The 15,030-nt window shown below is 42.7% G+C and overlaps 1 protein-coding gene across 1 annotated transcript in view; it reads left to right on the forward strand.

Annotated features, from left to right (window-relative positions):
* Window positions 1-14,306, forward strand: part of LOC120549702 (transcription regulator protein BACH2-like) — a 56,621-nt gene extending 42,315 nt beyond the window's left edge. Inside the window, exons 3-5 of the mRNA XM_039786788.1 lie at window positions 1,449-2,855; window positions 11,214-11,420; window positions 13,068-14,306. Coding sequence (XP_039642722.1) covers window positions 1,449-2,855; window positions 11,214-11,420; window positions 13,068-13,511 — 2,058 coding nt within the window. The 3' untranslated portion in view covers window positions 13,512-14,306. The remainder of the gene's footprint in view (window positions 1-1,448; window positions 2,856-11,213; window positions 11,421-13,067) is intronic.
* The last annotated feature ends 724 nt before the right edge of the window (window positions 14,307-15,030 follow it).

Here is a 15,030-nt window from a genome sequence, read left to right on the forward strand (position 1 = left end):
GACCCTATGCCGTAGCCTGACGTGCGCCTCTCGAAAAATGTAACTACACATCATTCTCCATAAACAACATGAAATCAAAGAGAGGGTTAACTTCTCCTGCTACAGATTCCCCACCGTGGTCCAAAAACACAGGGGAGACACTTTGTTTCTCTCACTATGACTCTAGAGTCTCCGTAGCGAATCGCCGTCACTCTCTCACTCGCTCTACCACACACTCCCCCACACACACACACACAAACACACACACATGCCGGCTTTACACACACACCAACGCACAAGTATTTCATCAGGCCACTTGCGTAGGCTACGGGGGAAAGCTCTGCGTGGAACCTCCGCAAAACCATAAATCAAGCTTTACTCCGATCATTAAGTCAGCTGAGCACAATTTGCGGCAGGGCATAAACTCGCAAGTAACTTGGCACTACTCATTAACGTGACTAAAAGATCAGCAGTGTGGAAGTATTTTAAACTAGAAAGTCAAAACAGTCCAACATCCACTAGCAATATCTGCAAAACAGCGGGCAGCTTTATTATCGGGCCAAAAAAGCTGATTGGACATCCCTAGTGAAGGGGATAATGATCAATCATACTCTGATCACTCTCCAAGATGATACAGAATATATATCATATTGGCAGACATTGTGGAATAACATGTTTACCTTAAAGCTACTTTAAGGTAAAATGGGTAATAAAAGTTAAAAAGTAGGTGTTAAGTGGATAATGATCAATCGTATGCCATTTCTCTCTCTGCTGCTTTGTAGCGCAGTGTGCAGTGGAGCTTCTACTGGTTCCCCTCTAGCTGAATATAGGCTTACATGCACACCAATATACACACAGCAATATAGAGTAAGCACATACTGTACATACAGCAACACACGCTCTCACCATCCCCCTCTCTCACATACACACATATAAACACACATGCTGACTATAGGGAACAAGAAGTGAGCAGGGGAGATGTGGTGGGTGAAGGTGGGAGAGGAGGAGGAGGGGCTAAAAGGACCCAGGCAAGAAAACAGGACATATATGATTAATACTGCTGCTGGAATGTGGCAAAATACCTGAAGAAAGTGGATTGGTTGCCTGTGGGGTAAAATTCTGTTTCATCCATTTCCAATATTGTTATTCTGTTAGGGTGCCTTTTAGCAACACTACTAATTACAGTATGATCAAGCTCTGATTCCCAAAATACTCTCTGATCAGAATAATAGAATCCCCTGTATAAAGGTGTTTCTAATATTTTGTCCACCCTCAATTAGACATTTTACATTGTTGTGTTTCTAATATGTTGTGAACAAAGCACTGTTCTGTCTGTGGGTAACCATAAGTTCTGAAATAGCAGCCTTAGTTAGAGGCTAATATTAGAGACAGACCTTTTTTGCTCCATGTTTATCTGTTGTCTTGATAAGTAAAACCATTCTTTCATGTCACCCTTCTCTCCTCTACAGGTGACAGCTAAGGGTTTTGCTCCGCTGCTCCAGTTTGCCTACACAGCCAAGCTGATTTTAAGCTCGGAAAACATCCACGAGGTCATCCTGTGCGCCGACTTCCTGGGCGTTCACAATTTGGAGGACTCTTGCTTTCGGTTCCTTCAAGCGCAGTTACAGAACGACAGCCAACATGCCAGTAACGGCAAGGTGGAATATGACGAAGACATCACTGCCGAGGAAGCGATATCCTCAGATGATTCTGCAGAGATGAGGCAGCAGACCAATCACGTAGCAAGCACTGCGTCTCTTCCCGCAGACCTTTCTCAATGTCCTAAATACAGGAAGTATCATTACCAGGTCCCTCATAACAAGCACAATGGAGAAACCCATCATGGCAGTGGGGATGCCATTTTGGCCAACCATACCTCAGTCAGCTCTGCGCACTCACAGCTCAGAGACAGCAGCGCCGCTCCACAAACTCTTCTCACGCCCTCCAGGATCAAAGAGGAACCATTTGTGTACGAGGAAGAAGGCGATGAAAGGGGCGGTTGCAACCCAGAGTTGTGTACCGAGGAGGTACTGGAGATGGAGCTAGAGGTAGAAGGTGTCCCAGTTGCCGCTGAGCACTCTCCGAGCCGGGGATCGCCGTCTTCGTGCCTGCGCTCTTACCTCCAGAGGGGCGGCTTAAATCTCAGCAGCGTGCCCAGCACCACCATCCAGCAGCTACTCACCAACAGACTGTCCCTCAACCACTACAGGGAACTGGTCAAAGACAGGCAGAGGGATAAGAGGGAATCTCTGGGTCGAGGGGACTTCAAGACAGATGTCATACCAACAGCGCTGGCTGGCATTGGCAAGAACATGGAAAGGCCGGTGTCCAAAGCGTCCTCCTCTAAACATGAGGGCGATCTAGACCGAGCCAGTGTCATTTTCTCTTCAGCGGCTGGCGAGCAACAAATGTTGGCACATTCTTACATGGATGATAAGTTCAGAGAAGAGGTCTCGACCCTGATGCAGGTAGGAGCGTCTTCTGGTAGGCCGTGCCTCGCCACCAGCTGCCCCGTTCCCATCAAGCCATCGGCCCACTCCCCTCCCCCTTCTGAGCCCCGCACCCAGACTTCCAGCTCTCGTTCCTCGTTCTCTTACCCAGAGGACGCAGGCAGCGGTAGCTCACCTTTCAACCTTCCGCAGTATGACTTCTCCTCATCCCCGCACTCAGGCTCCACCTCTGGACTTCCTCACTGCCTGGCCGGGGTAGTGGACCAGAGGAACCTGCACAGCGGAGATGTAGTCTTCTCTCAGGGTTGCGCCAGTATCAAAAGTGAACAGGGATTTGGTGCCAGTGGTGGAAACTCCAGCGACGAATCAGGCTCTTTCTCAGAGGGAGACAGTGAAAGTGGCGTCTCCAGAGTTTCTGGCCCTGAGGTTAGTATAGTCCTTCATTTTTATTTTTTAATGATCAACTTTTTGTTGAGTTTGTCACAAGAATCGTACATGAGGTACCATAGACAAGGAAGGACAAACAGTGTTCTGGCTATAACTGGTACAGTTTGGACTAGATCTTCTTATATTTTGACGTGTTTGTACGGTGTGACATACAATTTATGCAAAAATGGGTTTTTTGATGACATAAATATGTTGGTACAAATATTGTCCCAATTGAGTTCAAGGCCCTACCTCTGGTGAAGGACAAATTAAGCTTTGTCAATCTTTTTTTATTTTCTGAGTAGATGTAGATGGCACTCTTGGTTTGAAGAAAAATATCTCAAGGAATGGCAATTCAGTTGGGGTGTGCATCTATCCCTTATAAGACAATCCGATACGTATCTAGATACATGGGCTACGATACGGTAGCCTGGCTCAGCCCTCCTACGTACTTCCACTCAATTTTCATTTCCCTTCAGTACTCCGTCTGGGTTTGCAGTATGGTCTTGGGTTTTCTCCAGCCAAATTTTTGGCGGTCCAATCAGCGAACAGAGGGAGTGGCTGAGAACGATGACGTTGAGGCCGTGCACTAGTTTGAGTTGTAGTTCTGTAATGGCGGCGCAGAAAGATGCGAGCGAAGCCATTCGGTCCGTTGTGGCAACGCTGCGGAAAATCCAGAAGTTAAAGCCCGAGCAAGACCAATCTTTGCTGAGTTGTGTTGGTGGCCATGATGTTGTGGACCTCCTCCCCACGGGGTTCGGGAAAAGTTAGATTTTCCAGCTCGCTCCGTTAGTGGTGAAGGAGTTGGCTAAGGCTAACGCTAGCGATGCTAAGCCGACGTCACGACCAAACGTTAGCGATTGGTTCTGGCAGATCCAGAGTGGCTCTGGGCAGATCCAATAGTTTTAAACTTCAACAGAGTACCCGCCTTCAAGGAAGTTAACACTTGTCAATGGAGAGTGGCCAGACTCTCTGTACATTGAAATGTATGGAACGATTCATTGCGATTTGATTCAATTCGATTTGATAGATACAGTTAATATTCGTTTAACATAAACACATTCACTTTCCTTTATAAATGTTGAGTTTCCTTCGCACACATACAGTATATAAACATAAATCCGTCTTTTTCAACAGCATTGCACACACAGCAGCAGCTTCGTTGAATCAACAGCAAAGCTTCAGTCGACCGTTTGGTAACGTTAGAATCGGGCCATTGGGCGATTCTTGGTCCATTTAGATCGATCCAGGGGTCCATGTATCAGTGTAGTCGTATCTGTGATAACACAGTACCAATAAAGAAAATAGTTCACAAAACTTCATGAAGCTTCATTTTGCCATCACTACTTCTCCTTCAAGATCACGATCCTAGGACTCAGTCACCCCCAGAGTTTTGGCAGTTTTGGAGATTAAGTCACTATAAATGGTGGACACCAATCCTGCAGAGGATGTTTGAGTGTTAAAGTGCTCAGTTGGTGAGAGGGTAAAACCTATAAATGTCAAGGTTTTCAATTCACCAGTATAGTATGTAATAAGCATTGACCGCCTCTAAGCAATAACTGGCCTCTTGCCTCTTTTGGTCCTAATCTTTAAGAGCACCCATTGCATGTGTCAGTGATTTTTTTTTTTTTCAAGCGTATTCTCGGTTTGATTTACAGCTGGGACTATTCTTAGATGGTCTATTTCTCAGGAGAAATTACACAAACACTTCTAACACTTACTCCTTGCAGTTAAATGAGCAGTATGGTTGCCATGGTGATGCACATGCAATATCTGATGACGTGAGATGAGTTTCATACCAGAGCTCTCTCTCTCTCACAAACACACGTACGCATACACACACACACACACACACACACACACACACACATATATTATCTATTAGATTTGAGTGGTTGTTGCCTCTGGTCTGTAGATGAGTCAGTGATGTAATCTGAATGGACATACTGAAACAGTAACTTGAAGATATTACTATTAGATAGGGGTCACAGCTACAGACCCACTGTATTTATTTCACTTGCTGCTCTCCTAACAACTATAAATGTGTGTAAAGGACTTTTAATTTGAAGCGGAAACAGGAAGTGTTGAGTTTGTATCAACAGCATAATGCAGTAAAAAGGGCAAACAGGAGCAGATCAGGAAAGAAGGAAGCTTCACACTAAAATATGAGAAAATATACTTATCACACAGAGTAAACAAGAAATAAAGGCATGTCTCTAATATAAGCCTGCTTCAAACAAACCTCTCCCTCTGCTGCATATAGATTTATTTTAAATAGCTTGTTATTCAACTGTTGTGTAACAAAATAGTGGTCCAAGACAGTTAATTCATTTAGAAGGACGCTTGATTTTATTGCAATTTGGTGCCACAAAACCATGTTTCCATGCATTTTTAAGAGATCGATAGAGAATTTGTGCAACAAATAGGCGATGGAAACAGGTGTGTGTGTGTGTGTGTGTGTGTGTGTGTGTGCGTACGTGCATGCGTGTGCATACCTACATCGTATATCACTCCTGTATATGTATGTGTGTCGGGGGCCTGTCCCACTTCTTTGCCCTGACCCAGTTCTCTCAGCGATAGAGAGGACACACACACACACACACACACACACACACACACACACACACACACAGAAACACACACACACACACACACACACACACCCACCCTCGGGTGCCCTGTAGGCAGGTGGAAGGTGTCCTGGCCACATTCCCTCCACCATCTGCTGCTCCTGACCCCAGATCTCTCCAATCAGGCCACCAAGACCCTCTCCACCCCACTTTGCATTCTGTCATTTTGCTTTTCTTCCTGCTTATTTAAGTATAAAGAAAGTCATTCTTCAATATTTTCTTAATCAAGTTTAACAATTACCTCAGTAATCAGATACAAAAAATACTATTTAAATACAAACTACAGAGACCAGGCACAGATGTTGATGTTCGTTCACAACATCAACATCTGTTGCATGTGATTAACATTCAGAACAAACAAACTTAAACTCAGCTTTCCGTGCGGTGACTCCCACATTTTTTCCAGAGCAATGTGTAAAGATATAATTTGGTGCTAAAGCTGAAACGTTGATGTTCGCTTTTTGAAAATAAAAAATAGTTTCGGTGCTTGAAATGAGTTTCAGTCTTAAGTTATATATGATTAAAATAGTTTTAAAAAAAAATGTCTAAAATGAATTTAGTTTTGTCAAACATTGTTTGGACGCGCCAGTGCGTCTTTCGTCCTCAGAGGGTTAATGAACATCCGTTACATTCAAGCCATTGCCAAATGAGTTGCTACAGAGCTAATTAAGACTATCAGCTCCACACAACTCTCTCTGGATTTCTCAGTAGGACTATGGTCAGAAGATTGTGGCGTCCGGCGACTTTCGCACGCAGAAACTCGAGTGAAGATAATGACCTCTTCTCAAGAGTCCATCATGTTTTTTTTAATCCTCCGTGTCCTCCTTGGCTACTAGCAACTGCTTGGAGGAGGGGTGGGGGTGGTGCGCGATCACAGGAGGCTTGTATCATGTGGACACGGCATCAGCGTTGTTGTCATTACTTAGAATTCCTCATGGGGGAGACAGAAACTACGCACTATAGCTTTAAGTATACAGGGATATGAATAACCAGATTTTTTTTCATGTTCCATACATACGCCATATCCTGAATATGATCAATAAAAGGATAAGACCTAAACCGGGATACTAGTGTGCATGCGGTCTTGCATTGCCAGACCTTCCTTCACAGCGCAGCTGAGGAGGGTCTGGCTAGTCCACACAGCATTCTGGGATGGTAGAAAGAAGCAGAAAATGGAGAAAATCCATGTTATGTTCTTCTTTACAAATTAAGTAAATGTCTTCTTTTTAGAAAACAATTAGTTGTTATAAATGTCTCATGATATATTGCCTCTAGAAATGTATTGTTCAACCTTTTTTTTGTCAAAGAAAGAAAAGAAAATCACATTACTCAATACTTCTAGAATCGCAATAAATGAAAATCTCAATACAAGTCGAATCGACACCCATGTATCGTGAAAGAACAGAATCGGGACAAAAGCATATCGTCCCAGCCCTAATTATTATTAATAGTAATTTAAGGACATTGGAAATGTGAAGTTTATTTATTTTTTATTTTTTTAAACACCAGCAAGCAATGGCACGAGCGTGTCAAAGGATACACACCTTAGAAATGGAAAGGAGAGAGAGAGAGAGAGAGAGAGAGAGAGAGAGAGAGATTGGTGAGGGGATTTATGAGCATCCAAGACTCACTCTGTCATTCCAACCTTATTATGTGACTGCCGAGACTCATGGAGCTATATATAGAGGTCTGTATAGTAAAGGACAGGCGGCACCTACACACAAAGACAAACACACAGAGACACACACACAAAAACACACATACAGAGACACACACACAGTGTTGTCAGGGCATATGATGTATGCTGGCAGCATGGGCTGCTGCAACTGCATTGTGTCATGGAGCGAACGCAGGGAAGAAGTGCTCAACAGAGTATTCACCCGTCAACACTTTAATGGGTAAAATGAGTAGAGTTGGGCATCGTTTTGATATTAACAATTCGGATTCCAATTCTACTTTTCGATTCTGATTCTTATCGATTCTCGATTCTTTGAGGGGTGGAGTAAGAACGGGTCACATGCTTATTTCACGGCTTTTATAACACAAAATAAAGCCAGACAACACAACAAGCGCCTGGAAATATGGCCACCAGTTTGGAACTGATGATTGGATTTGAAACCAACATTTTATAAACGATTCCAAAGGATTCCTATTTAAAAAAAACGATTCCATTGGAATCGTAATTTTTGAAACTAATTCCAATGGAACCGGTTGTCAATGCCCAATCCGAAAAATGAGCAATATTTGAAAAGTAAGATTTAAGCTCCACATGGCTGCAGCAACAAACCAGTGAATGACTGCCAGAATATTTAGACCTAAAAAGGCAGATCAATAGAGGGATAAATAAAAGCTCTGATGAGACAGAACTGCCAAGAAAGAGAGAATAAATAAAAAAAAGCTTAAAACTAAAGAGTTAACCAGAGCGAATGACAGAAAAACAAAATGGTATTAATAGGGATGTAAGGATACACTCCACTCACCATTCCATACCATTCACTAGTTTAAGTTTTAAGCTAACAGAATGAGCTGCAGACACATGACTGAAATTTTTTTCTTTTATTTATATAAACTGTGCAAAACAACAGACGTGTCCTCTTTTTAACAAAAAAATACATAAAAAAATTCACATACACAATCAAAACAACTAAGTAAATAGAATCAAATATCTTTAAATGAATAAACTAAGAAGACGTAGTGACGTCTGAAGTCAAAACAAGTGAAATCTAAAGTAAATTACGCCCTAGGCCGTTTAAAAATTGCATCACAATTTTTTCTTTTTATTTCAACCAGTTGTAATCTGTACACATTTATATCGATGTTTAACCGATTCACGATGCATCGTTACATCCCTTGGTTTGACTCAATCTGATATAGATTAATTTCAGTAAAGAAAGAAAGTACATAGAAGGTACTAAGAGTACATAAGAAGGCGGTCATACAGATTTAAAGGGGTGCTAAGCAGTTTGGGCCATTTCTTCGCTGTTTTCTCGCTTTTTGCTGGCAGGTTTCTCTATAGAGCCCCCCCTACAGCTTCGGAAATAGATATTTGGCAGCTCCTATGTTTACTCGTGTCTGACTCCTCGTCAGTCTGCCGTTTCCTCTTTCTCTGTTCCTCCGACTATGCTTTCCTAGCGTTCTGCTTCTTTTTTGCCAGCTCAGCCATGACGATAGTGTGAAAAACTCCATCACTACCTTCTTAGCCGGTTCCTGAATGGGCGTATGGTATGTGTGCAGTGCCGTGAAGCAGTTTGTTACATCGCGAGACCTGATATCACGCCATACTTCCCGACGATGAGGCCGCCGGCTCGCCGGCCCGAAAGTTGCCAGGGTGGTTTTTCCGCTCACAGGCGCTAGGGGGGAGCGAGACGACCACCATTCAACTCGAAAAAGAAAGTCATATAACCATTCCAATGCTGTTCAGTTAAGGTAAATTAAGCTAAAAAAAACTGCATAGTTCCCCTTTAAAACTGTTACTCACAAGAACACAGCTAAGAATTGAAAAAAAATTCTTTGCTCAAAGCTGCGCTTAAAAGTTAGTTATCAAGCACCTCAGTCGTAATTTAATTTAAGTGAAGTGTAGGATTACATCTTAAATGTCAGTCTTAGAGATGATTCAAGACACTTTGTTGTGGGATTTTGGATGGCGACATAGACCTGGACCAATCACCGAATAAATTCACATTCAACACACATTTAAAAATAAAGAATTTTCAAGAGAACACGTTATGATAGTGTGAAAAGGCTTCCTTTCTCCCTTTTCACTAGGCCCTGTTCCCAAAATGAAGACCATTAGTTGTAGGTTATTGTTTTAGTGTATTTGTTACTTTATTATTTGACATAGGCCTGTTCAGTAGGTGTATGGGTTCAAAGTGTTTTGCTATGGTTCTGCCTGTGATGTGGGGTAGATCAGCTGCTCACCAGCTTAATCAGGGAGAGTGCATGCAGGTTTGCCTCATTAGGTCCTTTCTGTAGGGAGGGGCTAAAGTGTAGAACAATAGGTACGATAGTTCTGCAGTAAATGACATTTTTATAATATTTGGGTTGCCTATTGTTGTGGGTGCACATATGTTTAAATAGTAATGTCAGCAGTAACTGATCTATCTAATTGTAAATACGCGCCCTGTTCTCTTTGTGTCAGTGGCTGGGATCAACAAACAGCATCGTACTGCCATCTAGTGGATTTTACTCCTCATTGACCTCCATCTAACTTGATTTGATTTTCTTATTTATTTATCTCGAACAAATGGTATGTAGTAAAAGATAAAAAGATAAAGAAAAATCACAAAGATAAAAACACAAAACTAAACAAATCAGCTTTTACCAAAGAACAAAAAAAGGATTAATTTGAAAAGGAGCAGGTGGAAGCACAATGCTTATTTCAGTCAGGAACCCTCTCGTTATAGATTTAACCATTTATTGCAACAAATGGAAATAGTGATACTTGGCGATGAAGGCTCCGTTTTGATGATGCTCCCTGGATCAGCCAAGCCCCCCCGTTATCAGATAACTGAACTTAAAGAATAAAATGAAGCCTATTTTGCAGCAGAATGACTCCTGTCTTTGCTGTGTTGCTATTTCTTATCATACATTATATATTATTATATATTTATATTGTATGCCCCATGGCCCTCTAACCCTAAGTCCCCTCTTGACTTATTTCTAATGCCCTCTTACTGCTATTTAACCTGTTGTTGATTTTATTCCTTCTCTCCTAACTTCCCATTGGCTTTGGTTGTATCATGTCAGTTGTTTTGTATTATTGCTAGTTAGTTCAGTTCAGACATTTTATTAATCCCAATGGGCAAATCATGTGCAGCTTCACAGTCCATGAAGTCAGTTCCAAAGAACACTCACCAAACAACAGTTAAAAATGTTTAAAGATGCCGGAGGAAACTAAAAAGATATGGGACAGGTTACAGTAACTAAAAGCAATACATAAGAAACAATAAATAAATGCAACAAGAAGTCCTATACAGCATTTAAGATGAGCATTATGTGTACTAGGCAGCCTTATAGCAGAAGGAATAAAACTTGGAAAAGCAGTTAGTTCTCCTCGGAGGCCCATTACGACACCGGCCCAAAGGCATTACAGAGAACTCTTTCTTTAATGTTGTTTATGTGTCTCGAGGCAGATCTTAACCTAAATCTGTCTGGACGGGAAAACACTTTGGGTCAACTTCTGTTTTAAATGTGCTATATAAATAAAGATGACTTCCTGTCATGGCTTCATCAGTTGTCATCACATGAAGTAAGGATGAAAGTGATCCATTTTGATTGAGAAATAATAGTCTACATCGATGACCATTCATTTACGGAATTGCTCCGACGCCGCTGGAAGATCAGCCAGATGTTCAGCCAGATGTTCCTCATTTTCGGCCGGATGTCCGTCACCTTTCTTTGTGATGGCGTTCTAACCTCCGGTGGATTTGTGAGGACTATGGTTAACTGCTCCTCAGATCTCTGCAGGGTAAATCCAGACAGCTAGCTAGACTATCTGTCCAATCTGAGTTTTCTGTTGCACGACTAAAACTACTTTTGAACGTACACATGTTCCACCAAAACAAGTTCCTTCCAGAGGCTATTTTGCAGAGGCACCGTGGCTCCGTCCGGCGATTAGCGCCACCCTAAACGATTGTGATTGGTTAGCGCTGTGGATGTAGATCTCGCAATGCGAGACTAGAGAAATAATAATCCTGTAGAATTAATTTATACCCTGTGATTCTTTTAGGTAAAGCTGCCCTTCCCGGTGGACCAGATCACCAACCTGCCACGCAATGACTTTCAGATCCTCATCAAGATGCACAAGCTGACCTCCGAGCAGCTGGAGTTCATCCACGACATCCGCCGCCGCAGCAAAAACCGCATCGCCGCCCAGCGCTGTCGCAAGAGGAAGCTGGACTGCATCCAGAACCTGGAAGGAGAGATCCGCAAACTGGTACGATCATATAAAACACACACACACACACACACACACACACACACACACACACACACACACACACACACGTCATTCAAATCAAACTCAACAGCAACCTACTGTCAACCGATAAAACTAGGGATGCACCGATCCAACTTATTCAGTCCCGATACCGATGCTTGGGCTTTGTGTATCTGTCGATACCCAATACCGATCCGATACCATTGTTGAATTAATAATACCTTTTACCTTATAGACTAAAGGCACCAGACTTTCCTAACTAAACATTACTTTCCTAACTAAGACAAAATAACATAGATGGAATGTATTGAATTCTTATTTATTTGCACCACTCTCAACTTTTTCGCATCAGTACCTACTAATGATCCGTAATATCGTATCGGTGCACCCTTAGGTAAAACACTACTCTGTGTGTATGTAAAAAGTGCTTAGGCATGTATTGGCACACCTGCAATATTGGCAAACTTAGCTCAGCTTTTCACTTTGAGAAACAGTAGAAATAATGTTCTGTTTTATCGCGTCGATCGCGGGGAAAACAGTAGAGAGACTCTCTGGAATGTGTGCTTGCATGTATTTGACATGCAACATGTCGGCTTGAGCCAGGGTCAACTTTTTTTTTGCCGGACGACCATGATTCACTACAGCTTCATGCCGATGTGAACACGACCTGACATAGAGTGTATTTGCCTTTGAACAAACGACTGATGCTGTTGTTGTTGTTATAGTGAAGTAGGGCTGGGTACCAAATTATTAACTTTTTAGGCACTGACCGAGTTGCCTCTAAAGTATCGAGTATCGAAAAATGCCTCGTCATTCAAGACCAAATTTGAACCCCTACGGAGGAAATCTCATCACCGTCAGTGAGCCAATAAGCACGCAGCATGATTCTGCCAAGATATAATTAATGAATGCTGATTGTCTGTTTAACGTTACATGTCGTACAGACGTAAAAACTACGTTACTCACGTAGTAGACCTACCGAGTGTCGGACTAGTCCACACAGCATTCCAGGATGGGAGAAAAACGTGCTCTGGTTTATTGGCATTTCTTTAAACCAATCACAATCGTCTTGGGCGGCGCTAAGCACCAGACGGAGTCTCAGTGCCTCTGCAAAATAGCCTCTGGAAGGAACTTGGTTTGGTGGAACATGTGTACGTTGAAAAGTAGTTTTAGTCGTGCAACAGAAAACTCAGATTGGACAGATAGTCTAGCTAGCTGTCTGGATTTACCCTGCAGAGATCTGAGGAGCAGATAACCATAGTCCTCACAAATCCACCAGAGGTTAAAATTCCAACATATAGAAAGCGGAAGGTAACGGGACATCCAGCCGAAATGAGGGACATCCGGCAGAATTTCCAGCGGCACCTGAACAACCCCGAAAATGAAACGCCGTCGATATAGATTACACATGTAGTAGAAGCTACAAAATAAATAAAAAACATTTGTGCCGTATTGTTTTTGTTTAATTGGATTTAATAAAATTAGTATAAAAAAGGAACCGGTATCAAAGGCACGGTATTGGTACCGGTATTGAGAATGTTTGAACGATACCCAGCCCTATGGTGAGGACACTGACAAAGTGCTCACTGAGCGTCCTGTCTGGCTGCCATTCTGACCTCACTGTGCCGTGTCTTATGAACTCAGGTGTGCGAGAAGGACAAGCTGCTGAGCGAGCGCAACCAGCTGAAGGTGTGTATGTCGGAGCTGTGGCAGAACCTCTCGTTTCTCTCCCAGCAAGTGTGCCGGGAGGTGCAGGGCGCCCAGCACCCCGCCGTCTCCGCCAGCATCGACCTCACATCCAGCCCGCCATCGCCTTCTTCTGACGAGGGCTCGTCCCAGCCCCGGTCGCCCGCGTCGCAGCAGAGCCACGCCGCGTGTCCGTCTGATCAGGGTCCGAGTCGGGAGGGGGCGCTGGAGGACACGCAGCCCCGGGTGGAGGTGTCCCGTCTGGGGCTGGAGAACCCAGAGTGTCCCCTGCTGCTGGGATCCACTGAGGAAGTATGTAGCCCCACTGTAACTGTGGATTTCTGTCAGGAAATGACTGAGAAATGTACAACAGAGGAACAGAAGAGACAGAACTGTACTTAAGAGTCTGGTGGCAAAACAGCTTGGTCCGTGACACACTCCTACTTCTCTACACCTTGCTATTTGAAGTATTTTTCTTTTTTCGTTTTTTTTGTAATGGATGACACAAGCGTTGTCTTATCAGCAATACTGTTCAACAGGTATTTTTTTTGTTGGTCTGGTGATGAAACAAAAGCACTGGCAGCTCTCTCTCTCTCTCTCTCTCTCTCTCTCTCTCTCTCTCTCTCTCTCGGTCTCATCCTGACTCTTCTTCCTGTCAGCGTCCCTCCCTCTCTCGTGCATCATGGGAGGTTAAACTCAGGAATTTCTCAGAATGTTTTCAGTAATGTCCCTGTTAACATGTACAAAGCACTTTACTTTACAGTCCTGTCCAATCTCGATCGCTACTTCGGCACACGCCCTTGATTTGTAGTAAATGTTATTAATAATTGAATTGATAATATCAATAATGTGAATTTCTCACCTCGGTCCAAGATAATAAAAGTATAAATGGTATTATTCAATTCCACACCATCAACCAGACACGTTTGAACCATTTTATTAATGAAAGATGATTGGTGTGGGAGGCGGGAAGTCGCTTGTAGTCATCCAATGGCTGACGGCGGTTCTAAAGCGGTTTGGTCTGGACGCTAATCTTTGGTCTGGGCTGGGCTTTAGGTGTGCATTTAGAGCAATACCGAAAGAAGCGTGTCTAAGGTGTGTCCCTGCTCCCAAAATTATGCTTAGGTATAGGGCTGCACGATATGAGGAAAATATCCAATTGCGATTTGATTCACGATATTGGAGGGAATGATCGTTTTTGTATCATTATTCTTATTTTCACTGAAAAATATTCGAATGAAAAATGTGATAGTTATAGTGTGATTTTTTTTTTAATTTTTTTTTTTTGCGAGGATCTGGACCAAACAAATATTTTTCTCTTTAGTGTGTAGGATAGGATTTGTAGTCTGGGACGTCTCTGCAGCACCACAACACTTAATTCAGACTGGTGTGGCACATATTTTTCCTTTAACAATATATAATATGTTATGCGATTTTGGATATTGCACTAGTCCATATTGCGATTTCAATAAAATTGCGATTTAATTGTGCAGCCCTACCAGCGTCAATATTACAACATAACTAACAGCTTCCCTTTTGTCATATGACTTCACGTTTTTAGTGATCTAGTAATCGTTTAGTGACACAGGACTCTAAAGTAAAATGTAACCAAAGGTGTGTATTTGTAAAATGTAACATTAGATGAAATGGTCAAATGAACTCTCATTATGCAAAGTTCCTTTTGTCAAACTTCACTTGTACTTTTTTCTTGTACTCAGACGGACGTTTCTACACAATTCTCTTCTGCCTTTTTTTTTTCATACGAGAAGAGACAGAACTACATTTACAAAGTTCAATCACTGCCCAGCACCTCCGCGCGGTGACACCTGGCACCCACAGCCCGAGCCAGTCACTGGGTGTCCAAATAGATTAAAGGACCACACCGGTGTCAATTTACATTTCTGCCGACCATTTTCCAAAG

Source organism: Perca fluviatilis, chromosome 20 (assembly GCF_010015445.1).
Source record: "Perca fluviatilis chromosome 20, GENO_Pfluv_1.0, whole genome shotgun sequence".
In the NCBI taxonomy this organism is placed as follows: domain Eukaryota; kingdom Metazoa; phylum Chordata; class Actinopteri; order Perciformes; family Percidae; genus Perca; species Perca fluviatilis.